The 21,695-nt window shown below is 44.6% G+C and overlaps 1 protein-coding gene across 2 annotated transcripts; it reads right to left on the bottom strand.

Moving 5' to 3' along the window:
* Positions 1-183: 183 nt before the first annotated feature.
* Positions 184-17,659, bottom strand: LOC116960494. Of its 2 annotated transcripts, none has more exons than XM_032988096.2 (6): positions 17,296-17,659; positions 7,124-7,591; positions 4,394-4,534; positions 3,905-3,973; positions 3,259-3,349; positions 184-2,902 (listed from the first exon to the last, which is right to left on the bottom strand). In XM_032988096.2, exons 1-6 carry the CDS (start codon positions 17,348-17,350, stop codon positions 2,695-2,697), a joined length of 1,032 nt encoding a protein of 343 aa, XP_032843987.1. In that variant the 5' UTR covers positions 17,351-17,659; the 3' UTR covers positions 184-2,694. The 2 variants fall into 2 exon arrangements, with proteins under 2 accessions (XP_032843987.1, XP_032843985.1); XM_032988094.2 differs by having other exon boundaries at positions 7,124-7,594; positions 17,296-17,658.
* Positions 17,660-21,695: the final 4,036 nt, after the last annotated feature.

Genomic DNA, 21,695 nt, shown 5'->3' on the forward strand with positions numbered 1-21,695 from the left:
GTCTTGCTCATGACTCCGTTTATCTTCCTGTGATTTCTAAAAGCTCCCCTACAGTGCATCCTTTTGTGTGTGTATGTGTATATATATGTGTATACACACACATGCAGAGACACAGAAAAGAGGGTACATTTTAAGGGAGCTTTTAATATGTATATATACACACATGAACAATTTCAGTGTTCCTCCATTTTATAGTCAGGTTTTATTTTGCTATGAACACTGTTTACAAGCATTGCATTCAGGTGACGACAGAGAGTGAACAGCACATAGGTTGTGTGATTGAGTATTTTTCAGCTAGCTTAAGAAGCAGAGGATGGGAAGTGTCTCCCACTGTCACCAGGTCTAGCCCCACTGCAGAATCAGCTATTTTGGAGTCTTTCCTGATGAATGTTTGGCTAACATGCTTTATAAGACATCTTGTGATAAAGACTTGTAACTTCAGCTCCTCTATCCATACCTTGGAAAATTTGATCCAGCATCTAATATAGGTAAACCAGTACAAAATAATTAAAAGATAACAACCAGTAAAAGAGAGAGGGAGAAAACAGTTAAAAGCCTGTGCTGCTTCACAGTCTCATTTTTTCATTAATGTTTGAGCTACCATTTAATCAATGCTTTGTAAACAGTGGTGGTACTGCCTTCATATTTATAAGCAAGATTAGCATAGTAAGTATGAATTATAGAGAGTCATTAACAAGTCATCTGTTCTGCCCATTCAGCAGTAATGCACATAAGCACTTCTTGCTTTGGAAAGCACAGCATTAGCTGAACTCCAAGTATTTCCGTTTTAATGGCACTGCATACACAGTGTTCCCAAAGCGTGTCAAGGCTTTGGAGCATAACAAGTGCTGTACACTGTAAGGTGATGTGCTCCTTGGACAAAATTTCAAAGGTGGGCATCTTAATTGTGGTAGAAGAAGGTACAAGGGATGTAAGTGTGATAATTGGTGAGGCACTGTGTGTACATTTTGAGCAATTTATGTACAGAATGTATTCTCACAAATTTGGTGTGTAAGATGATGCTTATGCATTTGGAAACTTGACCCAAAAGTTTTTAGATTTGTTTTAAAGTGGAAACACTAGAAAGTCAGAATTTAATTCTGACTCTTGTTTGTGTTCACTGATCACTGGTGAAGAAGGAGTTCTTCTGCCCATGTCTAGTAGTAAAATATTTTCCCAAGGAGTGTGTGGGAAACCCTTCAGTAAATGATTATGGAATAATCTGTCTGGGGAAGATATTTATTTCCAACCTCTATGATTTTTATGCCCTGAACCAATAAGGTTTATATTTTCTTTCTTGAGACCAGCTAAGTTTTGGTCATAATAATGTCTCATGGCAGCTAACTTTTTACCAGCCTCCAGATCTGTGTTTAAAAAGAAAAATGTTTAAAAAATAAATAAATAAAATCAGAGACTTTAAATTCTCTAGATATCTTACTTCTGCCTTGGGTTAAATAAAATCAAACTCTAGGGAAGACGGAGCTCTTAATTTAGGTAAAGTGAAAAATGTTGTTTAAGTCTGAGTAAGAGACAGGTTAAGATGTGGTTTCCCTTGCTCTACTGAACAAATACACTGATGCAACTCATAATTTCTTGGTGTTAGTATTTCTTTCTCCAACTAATTCTTCATTTCTAGCCATGATTATGATTTACATCAGAGAGAAGGAAAGTATGAATTCATTAATATAAGGAAAGTACTAAGACATCACAAGTTTCACTGAGAAGAGATCAGGACTGAGTGTGACCGCCACAGGTAATTATAGGCAAACAAGAAGTATAAAGGCTGAAAACAGTGCCTTACTCCTTTCTAGAAAAAAAAAAAAAAAAACCTCTATTATGGCTCTAGATGGGAAGCAGTATATCTGTTCATTGTCTATTCCACGTGACTATAGGAAATCAGAGACTGAAGCTGGTATAAAATGGCTGGATAATGTAATATCCCTGACAAGCACCACCAACACTACTCTTCATTCTACATAAAGAAAGAGGATGTGTATTATAATAAGGTCTAATACATCCTAAACATGTAAATATTTTGACAAGTACATGTTCTCTTAGCAGGACTCTTACAGTGGTGCAGAGAGGACTATGGAGTGCTACCTTTTAAGTTAGAAAAATTACTTGCTATTACTTAGTTGATAACTTAGCAGGGGGAGTATTTTGGCAGATATCTGGAGGAGACTTTAATCTTTCGAGTCCTGAAGGCAGTGTTTGTTAGTTATGTTCTCACACTGGCAAAGTAACTGACAGCCTTCTGTGTCTGTCAGCGGCTGGTTTTATCTTAAAAATTATTTAAGGACCATTAGGACTTCTGTTTTTCACCTTACACCTTGTCTCCAAGGATTTGCTTTCTCATATGCTCAGTAACACTATAATTTCAGGGCAATGAATTTCTAGAATTTCAGTTGCAGCTGGCAAGAGTCTCAGCTTCATTTAGCTAAATTGGATTTTGTTAGGGATTAAATCAGCTCTGGAAGAGATAAGCAGCGTGTGCCTAAACAATCTGCTCTGCTTGCTTCAACCTCGTGCTGTGCAAGGAGATTGTTCTCAAGTGTTAAAAAAAAAAAACAAACTCAAACAGCGCTTACAACTCCCTGTCAAAACAGCAAGGCTAGGGAGGAGATTGGCTGTGGTGGCACTCTTCCTGGTGGGAAGAGTGACACAGGATGGAACAACAGCTCTATTATCTTGGAGCTAGTCCATTTGATAATTGGCATTATCAAAAAGAGGAGTGACAGTCCCATCTTTCCACTCAATGAGGATCTCTCCATGCCTCAAGGAAGGAGAGCGAGATGGTGGAACATATGGCTGGGGACCTCTTCGTAAGGGAGATGGCTCCCGTAAATCAGCTCTGCTGCTGTTGGCTGGGGAGCTCTTCAGAGCAGAAAGGATTTTCTTTTTCCTAGGAGAAGAGAGAGAGTACGTAATTGCATCTGCCTGTCACTTGGTTGCTTCTCCACGTCAGTTGGTTCAGCAACTGTAGTGCCCGCATTCCCTAAACATTCAGAGATGGCATGAGGTGTGTGGGAGAGGAAGAGCCAACACTGGGAGCTGCATTTAGATGGGATACTGAGTGGGAGGGAGAAACAGGGTGGTAGAGAGCAGAAATCATCAAGGGTGACATCATGGGTGAGCAGACCCATCTGCTCAGAGCCAGACGCTTCAGGTGTGGGATGTGGAACGGTGCCCAAGATCAAGACTTGTTTTGAAATGCTGGACAGGGAAGTAGCGAACCAAATGAACCTGAATCCTACTTACTTGTTGTAATGAACATTGAGTGTGAGTATTATTAATCCCAGTATGAATGCCAAGGGGCTGAGGACCAGCATGGCCGTTTTCCAGTTGGTGCCTGGAAGGATATCATAGAAAACAATCATGTGTTTGCTGTACCTATCCCCATTTTTATGCAATAGCCACGACTGACACAAAATCACCTGTATCATCCCTGAAGACTAGCAGTTATCAGGAAAAATGCTTTGTCCATAACATCAACATTTTACAACTGCTTTACACTGTACAGCATCCCTCTATCGAAAATGGCCACAAAAGAGTTTTCTTTCTTGCTAGGAAGACAATAACTATTGATGCTTCTGTGCTCTGCAGCACTCTGATACGAAATAGGAAGGGCTGGGGGAAGGCACCAGTGCTAGTAGGTATCTGTTTCTCCTGGTGACCTGGGACAAAGCATTTCTGTGTTTTCTCTCACTTTTGTACTCCAGGCCTGGGGGCATTTGTTTAATCTTTAAAGGGAGTTTATCTGACAAGTAATTTGGTGTCCTCGTTCCCTACTGAGCATCCTCAGCGGGACCAAGGGGAATGTAACTCCATTGATGGGAAGGTCAGGGACACTGATGAACCTTCATCCACCTGTTCTCTACCTCTTCTGGTTGATCCCTGAACCTACCTGCAAGCCTGGCCCCAGTGTTTTTCCCTCGATTTCCATGGTGCTTTTTAGAGTGATTGTGGGACACATCTGGAGAAAGAAGCAGAGAGACTCAGATTAGCAGCTTCCACTGTTGCACAAGCGGAAGCTCCAAATCCCTCCTGGGGCTGCACTGTAAGCATAAATCCCCTTTGTATGGAGCCTGAAGGGAAAAGGAAACTTTCTTGTTCCTCAGCATTCCCCAGACACCGATGTTTTTTTGCTCTTACAACATCTGTTGTCTGTGCCTCCAGGTTAAAACTACGGCCATATCACTGAACTGCTTGCCAAGGCAAACATGTCAATATGTTATATGAAAGCAACACCTTGAACCACTCAGTGGTACACATGGAAGTTCTTTTCAGAAGTACTCAGATACTTACAACCACTGAAAATACTTCAGTAATTTCTAGATGCCACCCACACTTTCCTTCATGCTGTTTTCACATATGAATTCAGAAAAGTTCTCACCCTCATTTCCTGGGAGGTATGCCTGTTTGGTCTTCGCTGGAGACACTGTGCTGTTAAATTTGTTAGCCAGAGGTGGGTCAGTCAAGCTCACAGAAGATTCTTTGTTCATGGCATCTATCTTTGATGAATCAATGGTTTTAGCTTGGAAGGAAATAAAGCAAAGATGTGTGTGATCTTAATTTACTTTTTGTACAGAAACCTGGATACACTCAGTGCCTAGCAAGGGAGGGGAACCCAGCCCTGCCATGTTAGTTCTCTACCCTGAAAGGTGAACAAGACACACTGCAGTAGCAATGCACCTCCTGTGCATCAGGGGCTTTCAGTTCTCACAGATTTAAAAAATTAAATTAAATTAACCTCTCAAGATGGAATCCACAGCCAAAGCAGAGCTTGTTTTCTGGTAGTAAATAAGGTAATTGGTCTGAAAAGTATGAAAGCAACACCAGTTATTAAAGGAAGAGATGTGAGGAAGAGGCAAGTGGAAGCATCACAGGTATTACCAACACAGCAGATGAAGAAATGGAATCAAAAGGCTGGTAAATATTCCATACCTTTTGCAAAACTCAGCAGCATCCTTTGCCTTGCCAGTCTTACTGAAGAAGTAGGGTACGTGGGTTAGCAACTATTGCTAGAGGGGAGGTTGTGGGAAATCTTGTGGCAGCAATAGTCACCCCTCTCCTGCACTGATGCATGTGTCAAGAACAAGAAACCCATGTCTGCAGGTCTCCCCACTGCTTACCCCAATCCCACACCTTCCTGTGGCATGAGCATCCACAAGTACACGGGTGTAATTTATTGAGCAAATAACCCGTCAAAGGGAAAGTTGCCTGTTGGTGGTCAACAGAAACTTGGATAATAAAGGCCTAAACAAATACATAGGACTTTGATGTTGTTACTGAGTACTTAGAGTTTCCCTCCAGTAGACTGAACCATGAGGTTGACGGGAAAATTATCAGTTTGCACAAGACACACTAACTGGCACAGCCTCATTCAAAGCCTCCTCTGTGTTTACCCTTGCAGCCTTATTTGGGGAGCCTGGCTCCCAGGCAGCCCTGGGCTGCCAGGAATATTGCCTTGGGGAATGCAAATGCCCTTTTCACATGCCATTTTCCCCGTATCTTAAATGTTCCACGAATTTCCTAGCCTATATTTAACTAGCTTGTTATGGTATCTAATTTGTATTGGCTGTATTTACCTTCATGTTAGACAAACACTAACACTTGTGACTACTGTGATAATTACAAATTAACCTTCTAGTTGGCTAACTAAAAACCTTGGTAAAAAGTCCATATTATCTTCACATTACAGCCAAAATAGCTAATATATCTCTTTTAATTTAAGTTAGATATAGCCTCTTTGTGTCAAAACGTTATAATCCATTTGCTTATGCCAGCCAGATTCATCACATTTTCTCTATACTCTTTTCTGCAAATCTGAAAAGCTTTTTGGGCCCATCAAGCCTTAAGGTAAGGAATAGCCCCATGTAATGGAAATAATTTCCCCTGAGGGAGGTTGGGAACCTCATCACCTACAGAGCGGACAAACATAGAGAAGTCATTAGAAACACCAGCGTTTCTCTGGTTCTGGGAGTGGAAGAAGGGAGGGAAGAACAGGATGAGGGGAGGAACTGAGTGTGATTTTCAGGTCTCAGTTCTGCATGTAACTTAACAAGAAAAGTGCTGAAACCACCTTCCTTTGCATAAGGGACTAAATGAAAGAGGGAAGCAGACTGGACCATGATTTATCAGTGGTCATCAGTGGACTTCGCTGGCCATCTGACAAATGATGACAGTCACATCTTGGTGCAATGACCATGCCTGATGCTTGTTAGCCTGATGTCCAACGCCTAAAACTGACAGGACCAGGGTTTCTCCCCTTTTTGTGTCCAGTCTAGGCAGAGGATAGTGAACACTCATAAAGGCAGAGATTAGATTCTTTTTTAGCAGAAGCCAAGGCCATGAAACTGATAACAGAAAGTAGATTTTTTATAATTTTTGATGTCATGTTCTATTTTTTTTTGTGCAAGGGGAGGGCAGCACTTTAACTACCTCCCACTACTTGCTGCGCTCACTAGTCTTTATGGTTACATCAGGCATCAGGAGCGAGGTTCACTTTTGAGGATCATGAGAGCATGGGATGAAGGTTAGAACTGTGGTTTCATTAGTGGTAGGTGCACCATTGGGATCTGGCAGGAGATAACTATAACAAGTTGCTTAGAGACTGAAGCAACAGTTTCTCATTTCAAAGATAGCTGCTTCTCAATAATTCATACAAGTTTAAAAGAGGTTTCCAGCTGCCTTCAGTTTTCTAATTACCAAAAATGACATCCCAAAGTACCAAAAGCCCCTTCAAAGTCTTAAGCACCTGACTTTATGGGACTTCCTTGGCTGCTTTGGACTTGGGAGGCTCAAGCAATTCCAACGATTCTTAGCTCTGGGCACCAGTTCGGATGAACTTTCCAAAATAATTGACATCTGCCTGTCATCAGAAATGCAGCTGGAGTTGAGACCTGATCCTGTAAGGTGTTGTGTACTTTCTAGAAAACACTCAACAGCAACTACTGGAAACCAGTGGTACCCAGTAGTTGGGCTGACTTGGAGCCTTTTGGTATCTCTCCAGATGGGGCCATATTGAACATGAGTTAGAATGATGGATGCAAGCCTGGTGTTAAGTGGCTTGGATGACTTGTAAGGTTAGATGTTATCTGATGCTAAATCTACCTCATCTTACTTTCATATATCCACACAAGTGTCTCTACAGCTTGTTGAGCTGGTTTGCTGGGCCTTGGAGCTGCCGTCTGGGCAGCAGCACAAATGGTTTCATCTGCTAAAGTCTTCCACCTGCTGAATTTGTCCTTCTCCCTTGAGACAAAGAGCTTGTGGCCTCCTTCTTTGCTGCTGAGGTGGAAGCCCAAGCTCTGCAGAGTCAAGTGTCCCTTCTTGCTACAGGACCATGCTTGGCGTTCCAAGTCCCCGCAGGGCTCCAGTTTGACCAGGGCATACTCCCGTGTCTTGTGGGCTGACAAGCACTGCTTCGTTTGAAGACTGACGATGGTCCTGGTGGCAGGGTCCCAGCTCCACTGCTGCTGCTGGGACTGCACCTTGCAGTCAGTCAGGTCGATGCTGTTGGTCTCATGGTGGGAGACACGAATGCACTTTTCCAGCCGGGTGTTCCTTATGAGGAAGCCTTGTCCCTCTGCTACTGCAGTACAATCAGAGCATGTGCATGTGTGAGGCAAATGCATCTTCTGAGTATCAGACATTGTAAATGTCCTGAGGAAGGGGAGACATAACCCACCAGTCCTTTCCTGGAAAGACATGCCTAGATAAACAGTTCCCCCAGTTTCCTAATTCCAGAGAACGACATTTATTTAAAATACAGGATGTGCAAATAGCCAGGAGCAATACTAGAGAAAAATAACAACATAAATAAGTAACCTGTGTAGCTAATGGGGAAAAACTCACCGTCCTTGAAAAGTGTACTGTTATGAAATATCTGCCTATATATATTTAATTCAATATTTCAACTGTTAGCTTTAAATAGGTACTCATCCTTAACTCCCTCCAAAATCATTAGATGGTTTGGGGTTTTTTGCCCCTGTCTGGATCAAAGCTTTCCTATAAAAATGCAATTGAAGCCCCTGAATTCCTCAGGTGCTATTCATCTGGGGCCCATTAGGCCACCTTGTGATTCTGTTTCCATTAAGTATCTCCTGGTGATATTACAGCAATGCTGGGATAAAACCATACCCCATAAGAAGTCTGGAAGTACTTACCTGACATAGCTCATGTAAGTATTGAAATAAACTTGGATTTAGCACACCTGACTTTGGTCTGTGCTCCCTAGGCATGAAGGTACCATTTTTAAGGATCCCTTTGTAAGAGAAAGATGTTACAGCTGCCCAACAGCCGACACAATGTGAAGCAATTTCTGTAATTGCTTCTTGCTTTTAATAACAATGGGTCCCAACATCTCTGATAACTTAGGATGAATATCATCCTGTTAGCTCAACAAATACCCCCATTTTCAGTACAAAATCATCAGGTGTGGCCTGTGAACATCCTGAGCAAAATGTTAAATGCTAAACCATCTGTCACTGACACGTGTGTACCTTCTGCTGTGTACTTTATGCCTAAGGCAGAGGGATAGAAATAAAAGTTTGAAGTTTCTGCACGTTCTGAGAAATCTTTTAATTACAATTAATATGTGGTAACTCCCGGATTTTGTGGTGACTATTTTTTCTGCTTTTCCCCAGGAGCCAGAGTTATAAAAGCCCCATCATCATACAGTATTAAGCATAAGGAATAAGAGGGGACTGAAAAAATATGTTAGACAAGAACACTGATGTTTATCTAAACAACTATTTCTGCAGAGTTTCCCCTCCCTAAGCAAGGAACAATACCTTCCCCTGTCAGCAACTATTTGGCTCAGTACCTGAAAAAACTAATGATGGTGTAAACAGAAGCCAGTATACAATGCTAAGAGTATGAACAATAGTTTAAAAAAGCTCTTATATTTTCTCTCAGGAAATTCTAGGGGTCTGCTAGATTTATAGTGCCTGGAAGTTGTTAAATCAGAAGCAGCTCAGGGCTTTCTGCTCAGCCTGAATGCATGGGGAGAGGCAGCCAGAAACCATAGTATGACTCCTGTGCCAGCTCTGAGGTGAGGATGGATGTGTCTGCACTGGGATATTGAGTTTTGCGGACCTGTGACAGCCACGGACCCAGGCAATTCCTGCCAAGTCCACATGCCTAAATGGAAATTAAATTCCTGGAGGATCTGTGGACAGCTTGTGAGTCCTGTCCTCTTTACACCTTATTGAGGGTGGATGGAGGAAAGATGTTTAATGCACCTTGGGCTTGAGTTTCTGCCAGTTTCTCGAGGCAGGAGAAATGTCCCATATGTAATCTCTCATAAGCTTTAGAAAATCGAAAGGGATGAATACAGTCCCCCTAACATGTTTGTTTGGTGGTTTTTTTTTTTTTTTTCTAGGACCTGGAATCTAGGATTCTCGCTTCTTTGCATTGTCTTAGCTGGCAGAAACTCATTTCTAAAGTAATGATTTGAGATCTGCATAAACATGTAACAGGACCATGAGAACTGTGTTGGGTCAGATAAAATATCTGTTAAACCCAGTATCCTGTCTCCAGCACTGGACATTAGCATTTGCTACTAGAGAAGAGAGTAAGAATCAGACAAGTGAAGAACTCACTCAAGACAGCAAGGATGCCAGTGCCTCCTTCCTAAAATGTATCAACTAAAGAGAACATCACTGGCTATTTATGGTCAAAATGGTTTTGCTCATGTACACTATATTGTATTTTTCAAATCTTAAGTTCAAAAAACATTTTGTTGCTCAGACAGTATCATGAGCTCCTTCTGCAGCTCTGCGCAGTCAACTTCAGTTTTGATTATGCTTAATAATTTTGTGCCATCAGCAAACTTAATGACTTCATTATTCTTCCCTTTTGATCTTTGTTGACAGCTGCTGCTACCTTCAATCTGCTGTAATCACCATCAACTTATTCCACCTCTTTGTTCCAGACTGTGGGATAAGCCTCTCTCTTGCTCCATCAGAATGGAGTTTCTTAAGGGCCTTGGTGGAATAGTTTTACCAAAAGCCCATTGCAAACACAGCACAAGGTCTAGATCAGTTCACCATGTTTATGTGCTCATTGATGCCATCATGGGTGTCAGGCATTCCCACTACAAAAGCTGTATTCACTTTTCTTGTATTTATCTGTATGTCTGAAAATTTTGTTCTTTGTCTCTACTGACTTGCTTGATGCTGAAATCAAACCAAGTGACCTGTGTTTCCTCAGTGCAAGGAGCCCTCTTAAGATATATATAATTGCCATAATGCAGTCTTTTGGTGTTGAGGCTGCTTTAGGTAATAGTTTACATACTTCTTAGAAGTTTAAAAAAAAAATGTCATCTTTACTTCCCTGTAATTCAGTGTGAATGCCATCTGGGCTGGTCACTTGCCACAGATTATTTATGCTTTTTTTTTTTTTTTTTTTTTCTCTCCTAAAACTTCCTCTGTTGACATTTTTGTTTGATAACGTTCTTCAGACTGTAGAGAGTGGCTGCCACCTGAGGACTTCCCTGACCATACCCAGAATGAACGCCAGCACAAATAATCCATTCAGCTTTTCAACCCTGCCCTGCCTTGGTTGTCCTTATATTTACATCAGCTAATTGTTGACCTCCTTATCCCCACTGAGTTCCTACTTCAGATAAATTTGAAAAGTTCTATTAATAATTCTTTATACTGTCTCTAGGCTGCTCCCCTAAATCTTTTTCTCATATGTTTTATTATGGGTTTTATTATTAAACATGTCAGGATCTCTTTTTTTTTTTTTTTTTTTAATTTATTTTCCTTGCTTGGCAATGACTCTCCCTTTGAAATTTTCTTTTCTTTTCTTTTCTTTTTTTTTTTTTTTAATTTTGAAGAGTGTTGCTGTTTAACCCAGCCAGCAGATTTGTGTTTTGTTCTCTGTGTACAGTCCCTGGTGGTATACGTTCACCTCTAAAGAATCACTGTGTTACCTGCATGTTAGCAGCAAGCATCGCATGTCCCCATGTTATCTACCAGTCTTTTGCACTTTTGAGCTGGTCCTTTCTACCAGCTTTCTTGGTTTTATGCAGGTCTCAGTTTGCAGAGACTCACCCCACTGAAGGTCCAGGGCAGCCCATCTGCTATGGGAATACATGTGGTGTGAGGAACCTCAACACTGCAGCTGAAGTACTTCCCTTTGAGAATTATATAGCTCCTCAGTAGCATATGACACCAGGTTATTGATAGATTTTTATCTTCACGCTATCCTCAAGTCCAAAAAACCTACCATTTTACAGATTGGGAACAGAGAACTAGCTAAACTTTGTTTATCTCAGCATTATACGGGAGGGTGGAAGCAAAGCTGGGGCCATAATCCTTCTCCTAAACTGTGGTCCGAGTGTCTTCCCTACCAACAGTGACATTGAGCTCCCTGTAAAGCTGGTTATCAACAGCAGGATTTTCCTTGTGTTGTTTCATGTGATCCTTGCCAACCAAGATGTGAGCCTGTGTCCATTGTACGGGTTCACCATCCAATATATTTCTTTCATGAAGTTGAGATGTTGCTAAGTGATCAATTTACAATCAGATACAAGTAACTGTCAGCAGTCATTGCACATGCCCCACACAGTCACAAGGGGGGACCCACAAATAAAACTGGAGTATATTTACTTTGGGATACACATCAGGTACCAAGAATACTTACTCATGTGGCAAAATTACATTATTTTCCCCAACATTTCCAAGTCCCACTGTCCAAAAGCCCTGCAAATAAGGCTATCAGCCCTAACATTTTGGGAATGTTAACCGGGAGCAAGTTGAGCATCCAATATACTCCCTGGGGGTGGGACTCAGTGTCTCTGGAAAATGCCAGCCTTACCCACAGAGCCTGAGTAGATGCCTGCTTTGAGCTGCTCATGCTTGAACATTTTGGCCTCTTCATATTTTTAGGAACAAAATAAACAATTTCTAGCATAGGCACTTGATGTCAGCTCATTTGTCCTATGATACTGCCACTCTGTCTGGTTACAAGAAGGAAAAGCAAGTAAATATAGCCCCCTCCTTCTCTACAGCATGGCCACCCTTGGGACATGCTGTTCCTTGTAGGATTAGGAGCGAAAGCCATGAAATGTTCCTAATTAAGGTAATGCCACCAGCAAAGCCTTGGTTACCAGTAATTCCAATCTGGCTGGGAAAGTTTCTGCTGTTTCTAAACAGTGCCTGTGATGGCTTCAACAAAGCTATTTGCAAATCGTTTGGGATGGGTTACTCCCTTTAAAGTCTGTGGAGAGAAAGGGTAAGTCAGAGGCTGAGCAAGCACAGGTTCCCAAAACGCTCCAGGTCATCTGGGAACCTCAGCATTGGCTTTAGCTTCTTTTGCTCTCCCTGGTGAGGTCCCTAACTCTTGGAAAAATCCTTTAATTAGCTCAATTTCTCTTGCCAAGTGGGTGTTTTCTGTAGGGAAAAGATGACCGCTGAGTCACAGTCAGGAGTTTACTTTTTCCTGCTTCTACCTGTCATTAAAGGCAGTCATCCATCTGTGGCAGCCATGGCACTTCTTGTAGGGACTGGTTCGTGGGGACATCCCATGGCTCAGGACAGCTCCCAGACATGGCTCTTCTTGGGTACCACCATATGACAGTGGGTCGTCCCAAGTCACCCAGACAATGGTGGCTTGGGAAAGTATCTCCAAACTGTCTGCTGCTTCCACCCAAAATGGCACAGAGCCCACAGTGCCATAGTCTGAGTTATGGTAAAACAAGCCAGAGAGTTTCCTGCTCAGGTTAATCTGCCTCCACTGTTCACCACTGCAGTAGATCATATCTTCTCTATGGAGAATGCACCAGTGGACACTGACACATGCTGTTCTCATATACATGATGTATGTTTGCCTCCTTGCATAACTCCCTCTGAATACCAGCTCTCCCAAGATTTAGGGTCCTCTTGTCTTGTTGGACTATTGCAGCAGATCAAAGGGCATCAGATGGGAAGAGGGTTTGGAAGACATCATCCTCTCAAGTGGTCCTGTCAACAACTTTAGTCTCTGCCCTAGCTCTAAAAGCAGCCATAAGGGACTCCAGCTCCTGCTGGAAATGGCCTCAGCCCCAAAGAAGAAAAATTTAACCAGACAATGTGGGGAAAGCCATCTTTAGCTACTGAGACACTGTGGTGATGGGGACACCACCAATCCCTACCCTGGTGCTAATTATGGGACCTTCTCCCTTCAGGCAAGCACAGCATTTAACCTCCCCTACCCTCCTGTCCTCACTGCTGGGCCTCATGCTGGTAATGCAGAGCTACCACAGTTTCCATCCAGAACCCTTACCAGGATTCAAATTTAAGCCTAAGTGTAAGGTGAGGTTTTTGTAGCACATCTGCAAAACCAGGCAGTATAGAATGACACTGGATGAAGGCAGAAGGGCCTTTCACATGACTAGCCATAACAGCAGGCATAATTCACTGCAATGGCCTGAAGTTATAACTTTCTGCCATGATATCTCTTCTGAACAGGAGGGGAAGCTGTTTCTGAGCTGCCATGGGCCTGGCAGGCTGTTTCCACTGTCTGCAGAGGGTCAGGACCAGATAGAAATGAGATGATGCAGTAGCAGAAGAGGGAAGCTCCCAGTAAAGGCTTCCCCATGAAGATGGATCTTGATGCAAGACATTGCCTTGTATGATCACTTGTAGGAACATTACACTGAATTTGACTGAAGCAAGCAGCTTGAGATGTGGTCAGGTGTGGACAAACAAGGCCTTGAATAAGTGAGCAGAAGCAGACTTGAATGCAGCCCCACAGTAACCCCTTCTCATTAAAAGATCTCCCTCCATCCAAGGGAGCAAGCCCCTCCCTGCTGCCCGCAAAGGAGACCAGCCCAGGGCCATGGGATGAAGAAATTAAAAACATCTGGAAGGCACTTGCTGGTGTAAAAGGGGTGTAGTGGCCCAGATGTGTTTGGTCAAAGGCAGAAAATCCAGATGTGCACAGGGAATCATCAAGATTGGCACTCTGTTGTCTATTTTGTCTGAATTTTATACTCAAGACCAGCATGGCTGTAGGTCAAATCAGGTATTTTTTTGCAAAACAAGTTGTTGACTGGAATCAGCATTAGCTTTATTTTGCTCCTGTCCTCCCTCAGCCTATGACTGTGCTTACCTGGATGTAAAGTTTAGAGACACAAATGTCTATGAGAGGCCAATATACCTATGGAGAAGATGATGCTAGATGGATCCTGGTGAGTCCCTGCTGGTGAGCAAACAGGCTTCTGCCCATCAGGCCCAGCAGAACAGTCAGAGATGGATCTGGGTCAGCAGCTACCTGGCAACTGGGAACTCTGGGTTTATGGGAGCACAGTTTCCATTACTTTGGGCAGCAGATCAGCTATTATCAAGCTGTGTCATTTTTATAGAGAAGTCAACAAAGCCTACTGGTAACTGCCAGTAATTAACTGGCAAATGGCTTGTCAGTGCAAGTACCTGATTGCAAATACTTCTTGGTCTACACTCAGGTTATTTTCTCGTTACATGTCTCTCCAAGAGAAGTTCCCAGCTGTTGCTTTTGGCAACACCATTGGTTTGTGGTTTGCCCAATCATTGCTGCTTTCTTAAGAATATCTCGCTTTTGATTGACCGGCAGGCTTCATAGCTTTCCATGTTACTGCAGGGTCTGCTTTTGACCAAGTATCTCAGCAAAGGCCTCCGTGGGGAGCAGAGCACCCATAGGAAAAGAAGATTCTGGCATAGAAAAACACATGGATAAATGATGGGAAGCAGGGGAGGTTGGTGAAGTTAAAATGAAGCTGATGCGTGTGGGGAAAACCAGTCCCTGGGGGGTTATGATGAAGATCTATAAAATCCAGAGAGGTCTGGAGAGGATGGGGAGGGGCTGACTGGTCAAGGACTGATCCTGAATGGGACAAGGGGTGCTGAAGGAAGGCTCACAGCATGCAGGAGGTGGCTCTGCACCCAGCAGCCATGTATCCTTGCTGCCAGGGAGAGCCTGCACAAGCCGAGGGAGAAGATACAATAGCTGCTGAAGAGTTAAACACACCAGGGTCAGGAAATCCCCCAAGCAGAAACTAGTTGGAGGCTGGAAAAGTATATGGGGGAGAAGTATTAGATAAGCTTTGCCTTTCTGCCTCCTCTTCATTGCAAAACACTTAGGGCTGCCTCAGGAGAGCAGGGTGTGAGGAGGCAGGGAGCAGCCAGCACTGCACATGGGCTTGGTGGAGAGGAGAGTGGCCCCTGGGATATGGGATCGGGCCGTGATGCTAAGCAGAGCCACCATCTCAGTGCATGAGAATTGAGAGTCGTTGTTAAATGCATTATTATTTCAGCAGTTTTCTTTCTGCTTCTGTGTGCACAGATCCTGCTGGTGCCCAACTTCCCACCACCCACTCTACCTCACTGGGTTACCATTAGGCTTCACTTCTTAAGAAAACCCTTCAGATCTCTGTTTCCTTTCAGGGACTTTCCAAAGAAACCGCTGTCCGAACCAGTTTAGATAATTCCAGGAATTCCAGTTTCCAGCAGGAAACCGAACCTTCTAAGGTCTGTCAAGGGCAATCTCCCCTGTCCTGCCCACAGCCTTAAAGTTCAGCAGCCCCAGGCAGGATGGACTGGGAAGAGGCTGCTGCAGGGAGGGGTGGAGATCAGCCCCAGGCAAGAACATGTTTGCTCTCTGCTCTTTGAGCTTGCTTTAGGCATTGCCAAATATTGGGAAGATAAATTCCTTTCTTGAAAAACAGTTGTGGGTTTATTAGTGATCTGGCTGAAATGCAGTGGCTGATCATGCGATTGCACCAGAAGCATTTCACTGGAAATGAAATGTCCTGTGATCCTCCTTAATTTACTAATAAAACATAGCCATGGGGCTCCTGTTGTGTGGCAGCAGTAAAAAACACTTTCTTCTAACACCAGACATGATCTGTATTATAGCGAGAGAAAGAGCAAGACCCTGAAGGCTGTTCTGCTCTCCTGGCATCCCACCACAGTGACCTAACCAGATTGCTTTTTAAAAGATGCGCTTGTATCCTTACCCCTCACTGGTATAGTGACATGCCCTCAGCGTAGGGCTTTAAAAATAAGAGAGATTCAATTCACTGTATTTACTTCAATTGGCAATATTTGGGGTGCAAAAACCAGCTGTAGATGGAGCAAAAGTCCAATCTGTAGGAGCACAAATCTCTCCTTTGACCTAACTGCAGAGCAAACTGAGAGCTAGCTGCTCAAAGCAGCCCAGGGAACACGCACTTAGAGACTGTGGAGCAGGGAATGGAAAGTAGCTGGTCAGAGCTGCTAGTCTGAGGTTTGTCTTTAAAGAATAAACATCCCACCTGTGCAGCCCAAATAGTTGTAATTCTCTGGTCTAGGGAGCTTGAAAATATCTGAGCAGGTAACCTGTAAAATTGTAGGGCTGTCCTTGCAGCTCCAGGGACTGAATAAGCCTTGAAGCACTTCAGGGATTTATTTCAATAAGTCACTTTCAACCTGGCATCTCAGGTATAATGGCAAATTAAAAAGGGAAATACTTAATAGCTCAGGGGCTTCACCTGTTTTTAAAGAAAATAGACTCTGCCCACTGCCCATGATGGGATGGGTGATGCTGTGAGTGGCACCCCTCTCAGGTAGCTGTTCCTGGGTAGCACCACTCCATTTCCACATGATGATGCTTGGAAGGACTTCTGATTTCCCCATCTACAGATGCATGTGAAAACCAAGGCTGCTTGTATTCAAAATACTCCTGAGTATGGGCAGGATACAGGATTCGAGTGATTTCAGCAAGCAGCTGAATGTTAACATGAGCCACTACTAACTTTACTCCACAGAGATAAATAGTGCAGACTCTGCAGCTCCCCAGCACATCCCACTCACAGCCAACAGCCACAGGACCAAGACTGATGCAGAGAGGTCCTACTCCTTCCCCCACCACTCTCTCCCATACTGCCAGCATGCTCTGAGTCCACTAATCTCTGCTGAGAAGTAGCAGCTGAGGCAGGGATCAGAGTGCTCAAGAGGTCACTTAGTGCCCGCTTCACCCCCAGAGCAGGTTTATTCATCTGCTACTCTTAGCAGTTTAAAAGCACTTTATAAAAGCAGCTGGCATGATGCCCCAGTGTCCCTGGCCAAACCATCACAGCACCTTGCCAGCCTGTCCCTCACTCTCATGTTCCCCTGTGTTTAATCCCATTTGAAATGCTGCCTTGAAATGTGCTGCTAGGCACTTGTTTTACAGCTGGTGGGTTCAGAGTTTTTCAGCCCAAGCAACACTTCAGCAGCAAAGCAGGTTAAAACCGGGGAGGCAGTTCTCTTCCCACTTTCCAGCTATCCCGAAGGAGGAGAAACTTACCCTCAAGCCAAGGAAGGAGGCAAATACAGCCCAGGCTCAGCCTGAAAATCTCCATGGTCTGCCAGCACAGTGGGAGCAAAGGAGCCACCGAAGCCTCTTGTCCACGAGGAGTGACAGGCAGTTCGCTTTTCCCCCTTCCTCTGTCATTCACAGCAGAAAAACCTGCTGGGAAGAGAAAAAAACTCTTTTGTTTTAGTGCTGGAGGCTTGGCAGCCAGCTTATCAGCAAAGGATCAGCTTGGAGACACGGTCCCGCTCAGCGGTTATCCCATAGGAGAAATCATACGATGAGCCAGGAAGGGGTGGGGGGGGACACCAGACTGAGATGCTCACAGCCACTGAGCCCCGCTCCTTAGCAGCCGCGGTTGCTCGCAGCAGCGAGAGCCGAATGCTAAGCAGGCTGGCGGGCTGCCTTCACCAGGGCTGGGAGCAGAGGAGGATACAGGGCTGGCCTGGCAAGAAAAGGCAAAGTTCGTCAGGAGTGCCGGGAGGGGCATGGGATGTGTCTCCTGAAATCCTGTGCCTGGCTGTGCTGTCACAGGGTCATTTTCTCTTTAGGAAGAAGTATTCCCGCTGAGTTTAAGCACCATTATAAGTCATGGTAGAGATAAAGCCTCACAGACCTTCTGCGGGCATCCTGGAGCCAGAGTGTGATGGAAATGGGAGCTGAGCTCCTGGTTGGAGAGCAGGATCCCACAGTGGGTCTGCCCTCCTGCTTGCTTTGAGGGTTGCTCAGGTCGAGTTTGGCTTTTCATGCATCAGTTTGGGCTCTGCACAGAGGGAAAGCCACACATCCCTCCCCAAGGACAGCAGCAAAGGCTGTGGGGTGAAACAGTAACAGGAGAAGCCAGTTATAATTTTGGTAGCAAGATGTTCCCATTCAGTCCCATCCTTTCTGCACTTGTCTGTCTGACATGCTTACTGGGGTTGTTCTCACCTAGATATATCATTAATCCTTTTGCATAAAAACACACAGAAGTGATGGCTTCATTTTTACTTTTGGGGTCCAGCTGTGGATGGCATCAATGTCACAGCTCCCAGCTCTGCCCATGACACCAGGAGTCACCTGGAGAGCTGGGAGCTTCTTCATTTAGTGGACAAGCTGTCAAATTAAGACAGCACAACATCGGCATCCTTGAAAGGGCATGGGCTTGGGTCAGAGCCTTACAGAGGTGCAGTTCCCTCTTTTCCCAGCCCTGGGATGATTGTTCCTAGTTTTCCTGCTCTCAGAGGGGTGATCTGGCTTCAAATCAGACTGGCTTCTTACCAGGCAGATATGGATATGGTGAGGGATATCATATGGCCAAACAAAAGGGAAGGTTGGGGTAAGTTCTTGCCCTGGCAAGGTTTCTCCTGCCTGGCTGTAGCACCGCACTCTAAAAATACCACAGGACTAGTTTCTTTGGGATTTCTGGTTTCTTTTCCTCAGGGGAACATGTCAAGTTGCACTAAATACCAGACATTTTTAATTTAAAAAAGCACAGATGTTAAACTCTCCTCTGCACGACTGGGGTTGAAAGTGCACAGTCCCCACCTTGTCCACTGAGCGACTGTGTCTCTCTCACAGGAGGAGGAGGAGAGGGAAGATGTCAGGGTGGGGGTCTCTCCCCTCTGGATGGAGAGCATCACAGTGAATATCCTGATGAAAATGTTGCTGTGCTCTTCTACCATGGATCCTGCTATTGCTCAAACTCTGGGACCTGCTACGTTGCCTGTGTTTCTCCTCATGGCCCTTCCATCCATTTCACACAAGGGGAGCTGAGGCATGTAGAGGCTGTGATCTGCCCAAAGACATGAAGTCTGTCTCTGTGTTCCCGAATCCCAGATTTCTCCCAATCTACTGGAGCACAGTTGTTTTTTAACACCCAGAAAACCTTTTCCTGTATGTGCCAGGAAGGTGTTCTACTCCTGCCGGGTTGGGGAGCATCAGGGGTCTTTGCTGCAGTGTTAGCATGCAAAAGACAATACAGGGTCAGCCTACGGGTCTACTCCAAGTCTGAATCCAGCAGGGACCCACAGAGGATGCCAAGTGAAAACTAAGAAAATAGTAAGTGTATCCCCTACTCTTTTCCTGACATTTTCAGCTCAGGATTTCCCAATCCCAATATGTTTAGCAGATGCTGTGCCTCTTCATGATGGGCAGCTCAGATTTTGTCCTGGGCCCTCCCCTGTCACCTCCGTGGGGAGAACAATCATGTCATCATTCTCAGCACTTCCCTTCTTTCTTCAAATATTTAACCTTTCCAGGACCTTCCTTCTTACTCTGAGTCTCCTCTGTTCCTACTGGGGCCTTTTAAACTCTGTGCAAATTCTTTAGGAAATCCAAGTATTTTCCTCTTCAGGGTGTGATTCCAGCCTTTTGAAGGATATCTTCTTGCTTCAAATAACCTCTCCCACCTGCTGTTAAGCCACGTTCACTTCCTTGCCCTAAGGAAAGGAAGGGAAGTCTGCAACTTTTCTTCTAGAGGGCACATGCTGGTGCTCCTCTTCCCATCTGGTGTCCTGAAGCATCTCTGCTCAGCTGTCTCCTGGGTCTGGTGCCATCACCTCTGGCTGGCATTGAGGATGAGGAGGGATGCCATAGCACAGAATCCAGCTGATCTTTTTGCTGTTCACCACAATGCCCTGGAGCTCTAGGCCAGAGGTCAGCTCTATATGGAGATCTGTTCCATCTGGAGATCTGCTCCATTCAGAGATACAATTATAACACTGTATCCAAAGGCAAATTATTTTTTTCCAGCTTTGGCAACCCCTTAATGAAATACAGGATGTTCAGGCTGCCACTGAACCCCTCACTAGCACTGGGTTGTGGACAGCCTGATCCAGAAGCCGATGCCATTTTTAAACCCTGGAGAATAGTGGTCAGTTTAAAAGTGGTGTGTCAGCACAGACCAAAGTGAACCAGCTGAACATCAACCACTGATATTTTTAGGGTTTCAGGATGCCGCTTTGGCCTTACTTCTTATACATGCAAGAAAGTATTTACATATGAAATTGCTCTGTAGCCTTAGAGCCCATTCTAATGTGATGCATTGGCTTGTTTATGGCATGGTGCAGCCTCATGCGTAGGGATGCTTTCTTCAAATCACTTCCACAGCTTTTCCTGGGCTGCCCCGAGGAGAGAGCAAGCTACTTTCCAGCTGTTGCCTCTCACACATGGAGCAGGATAGTCCCATAATTGATGGATCTCAGTCACATAATTTCCGCACTGGTTAGTCCTTGCCAACCTGAGTCCCATGGAGCAGCCTTGTTCTTGGATCCATCATCAGTTTGATGGGTGCACTGCCTTTTCTCATAATTTTGCAACCCATGGTGAATTTAATGAGAGTGAAGTAATGATTAAGTGGAACTTCATCTCCCGATGGGGACATGGTACTACCCACCACATGTTCAAACACAGGGACCACTCAGCAGACACCCAATTGCATCCCTGTCTGGTGTGGGACAGGCACTTCTTTCTAGCACACAGCATCTGTGAGAGCAAGCAGAGACAAATATTTCACTAGCCTAAAACCTGTGGGATGCCCAAGCACAGCACAGCCATCCATCAGGCTTTCACCCCAGCCTTGGAGCCAGCAAGAGTCTGTATGACACTGGGGACATCAGCAAGCAGCTTAAAATCTGAGCTCAGTCCTGTACCCTCAGTGTCACCCCAGGACAGGAAAGGCAAAACTCACACCAGGTCCCCAGGGTGACGAAGGCTGAGTCTCTGGGGAAGTCTCCAGTTGTTCAGTATTTTAAGGGTGAAGTCTTCTTCTCTTCCTGGGTAACTTCCTTTGGGCAGGGTGCAAATGCTCAGTAGCTTTCTTGTCATCTGTCTGGCCTTTTGCAGGTTCTTCCATCTGGATGCCTGGTTCAAAGTGCTTGTGAAAGGATCAGCTTCAGCCATGTGGGGTAATTTCTGAAAAACCCTGGGAAATCTCTCTTGATTATGACCAGGCCGAGTTTTGGTGGTAGGACCCTTATTGCATCTCTTTGGCTGCTGGCTGGCACTAATCACAACTCATTCCTCCACCCACATCTGCTTTGAAGATGGGCTTTCATTGCCCTGGTCGAAGCTGGGTAAGTTCTGAGTCAAGCCAAGGAGTCTGAGCCTGTGTCTAAGTGGGAGAAAGCCCAGCTCAGACTCAGGTCCCTTTCTGGTTTATTCCTTCACCTGGCACAAGCCCAAATCACTGACTTCATTCAGAGCAGCCTGAGATGACAACGCCCTTTTTATGCTCCCTTTTCCTATATTTTCACTGTGCCCCAGCCTGCTCACACAATCGCAGCTGCAGCACACGACTTTTTTTCCCCTTGTCTGCACTTTGCTTATTGCTCTCTTCTTGGTTTGCTTCTTCATCAGGGGAAGGCACCTCAAAAACTCCCTGGAGCTCCTCACAAGCACTGATCCTGATACAA

The sequence above is a fragment of the Tyto alba genome, unplaced genomic scaffold (assembly GCF_018691265.1).
Source record: "Tyto alba isolate M040663 unplaced genomic scaffold, T.alba_DEE_v4.0 Super-Scaffold_42, whole genome shotgun sequence".
Taxonomy (NCBI): Eukaryota; Metazoa; Chordata; class Aves; order Strigiformes; family Tytonidae; genus Tyto; species Tyto alba.

Coding starts and splice junctions, on each gene's coding strand:
- LOC116960494 (XM_032988094.2), bottom strand. CDS start 17,350: ATGGAGATTTTCAGGCTGAGCCTGGGCTGTATTTGCCTCCTTCCTTGG. Junction 7,595..17,295: donor CCTCCTTCCTTGGCTTGAGG/GTAAGTTTCTCC, acceptor ATTGTACTGCAG/TAGCAGAGGGACAAGGCTTC. Junction 2,903..3,258: donor CTCAATGTTCATTACAACAA/GTAAGTAGGATT, acceptor CTCTTCTCCTAG/GAAAAAGAAAATCCTTTCTG.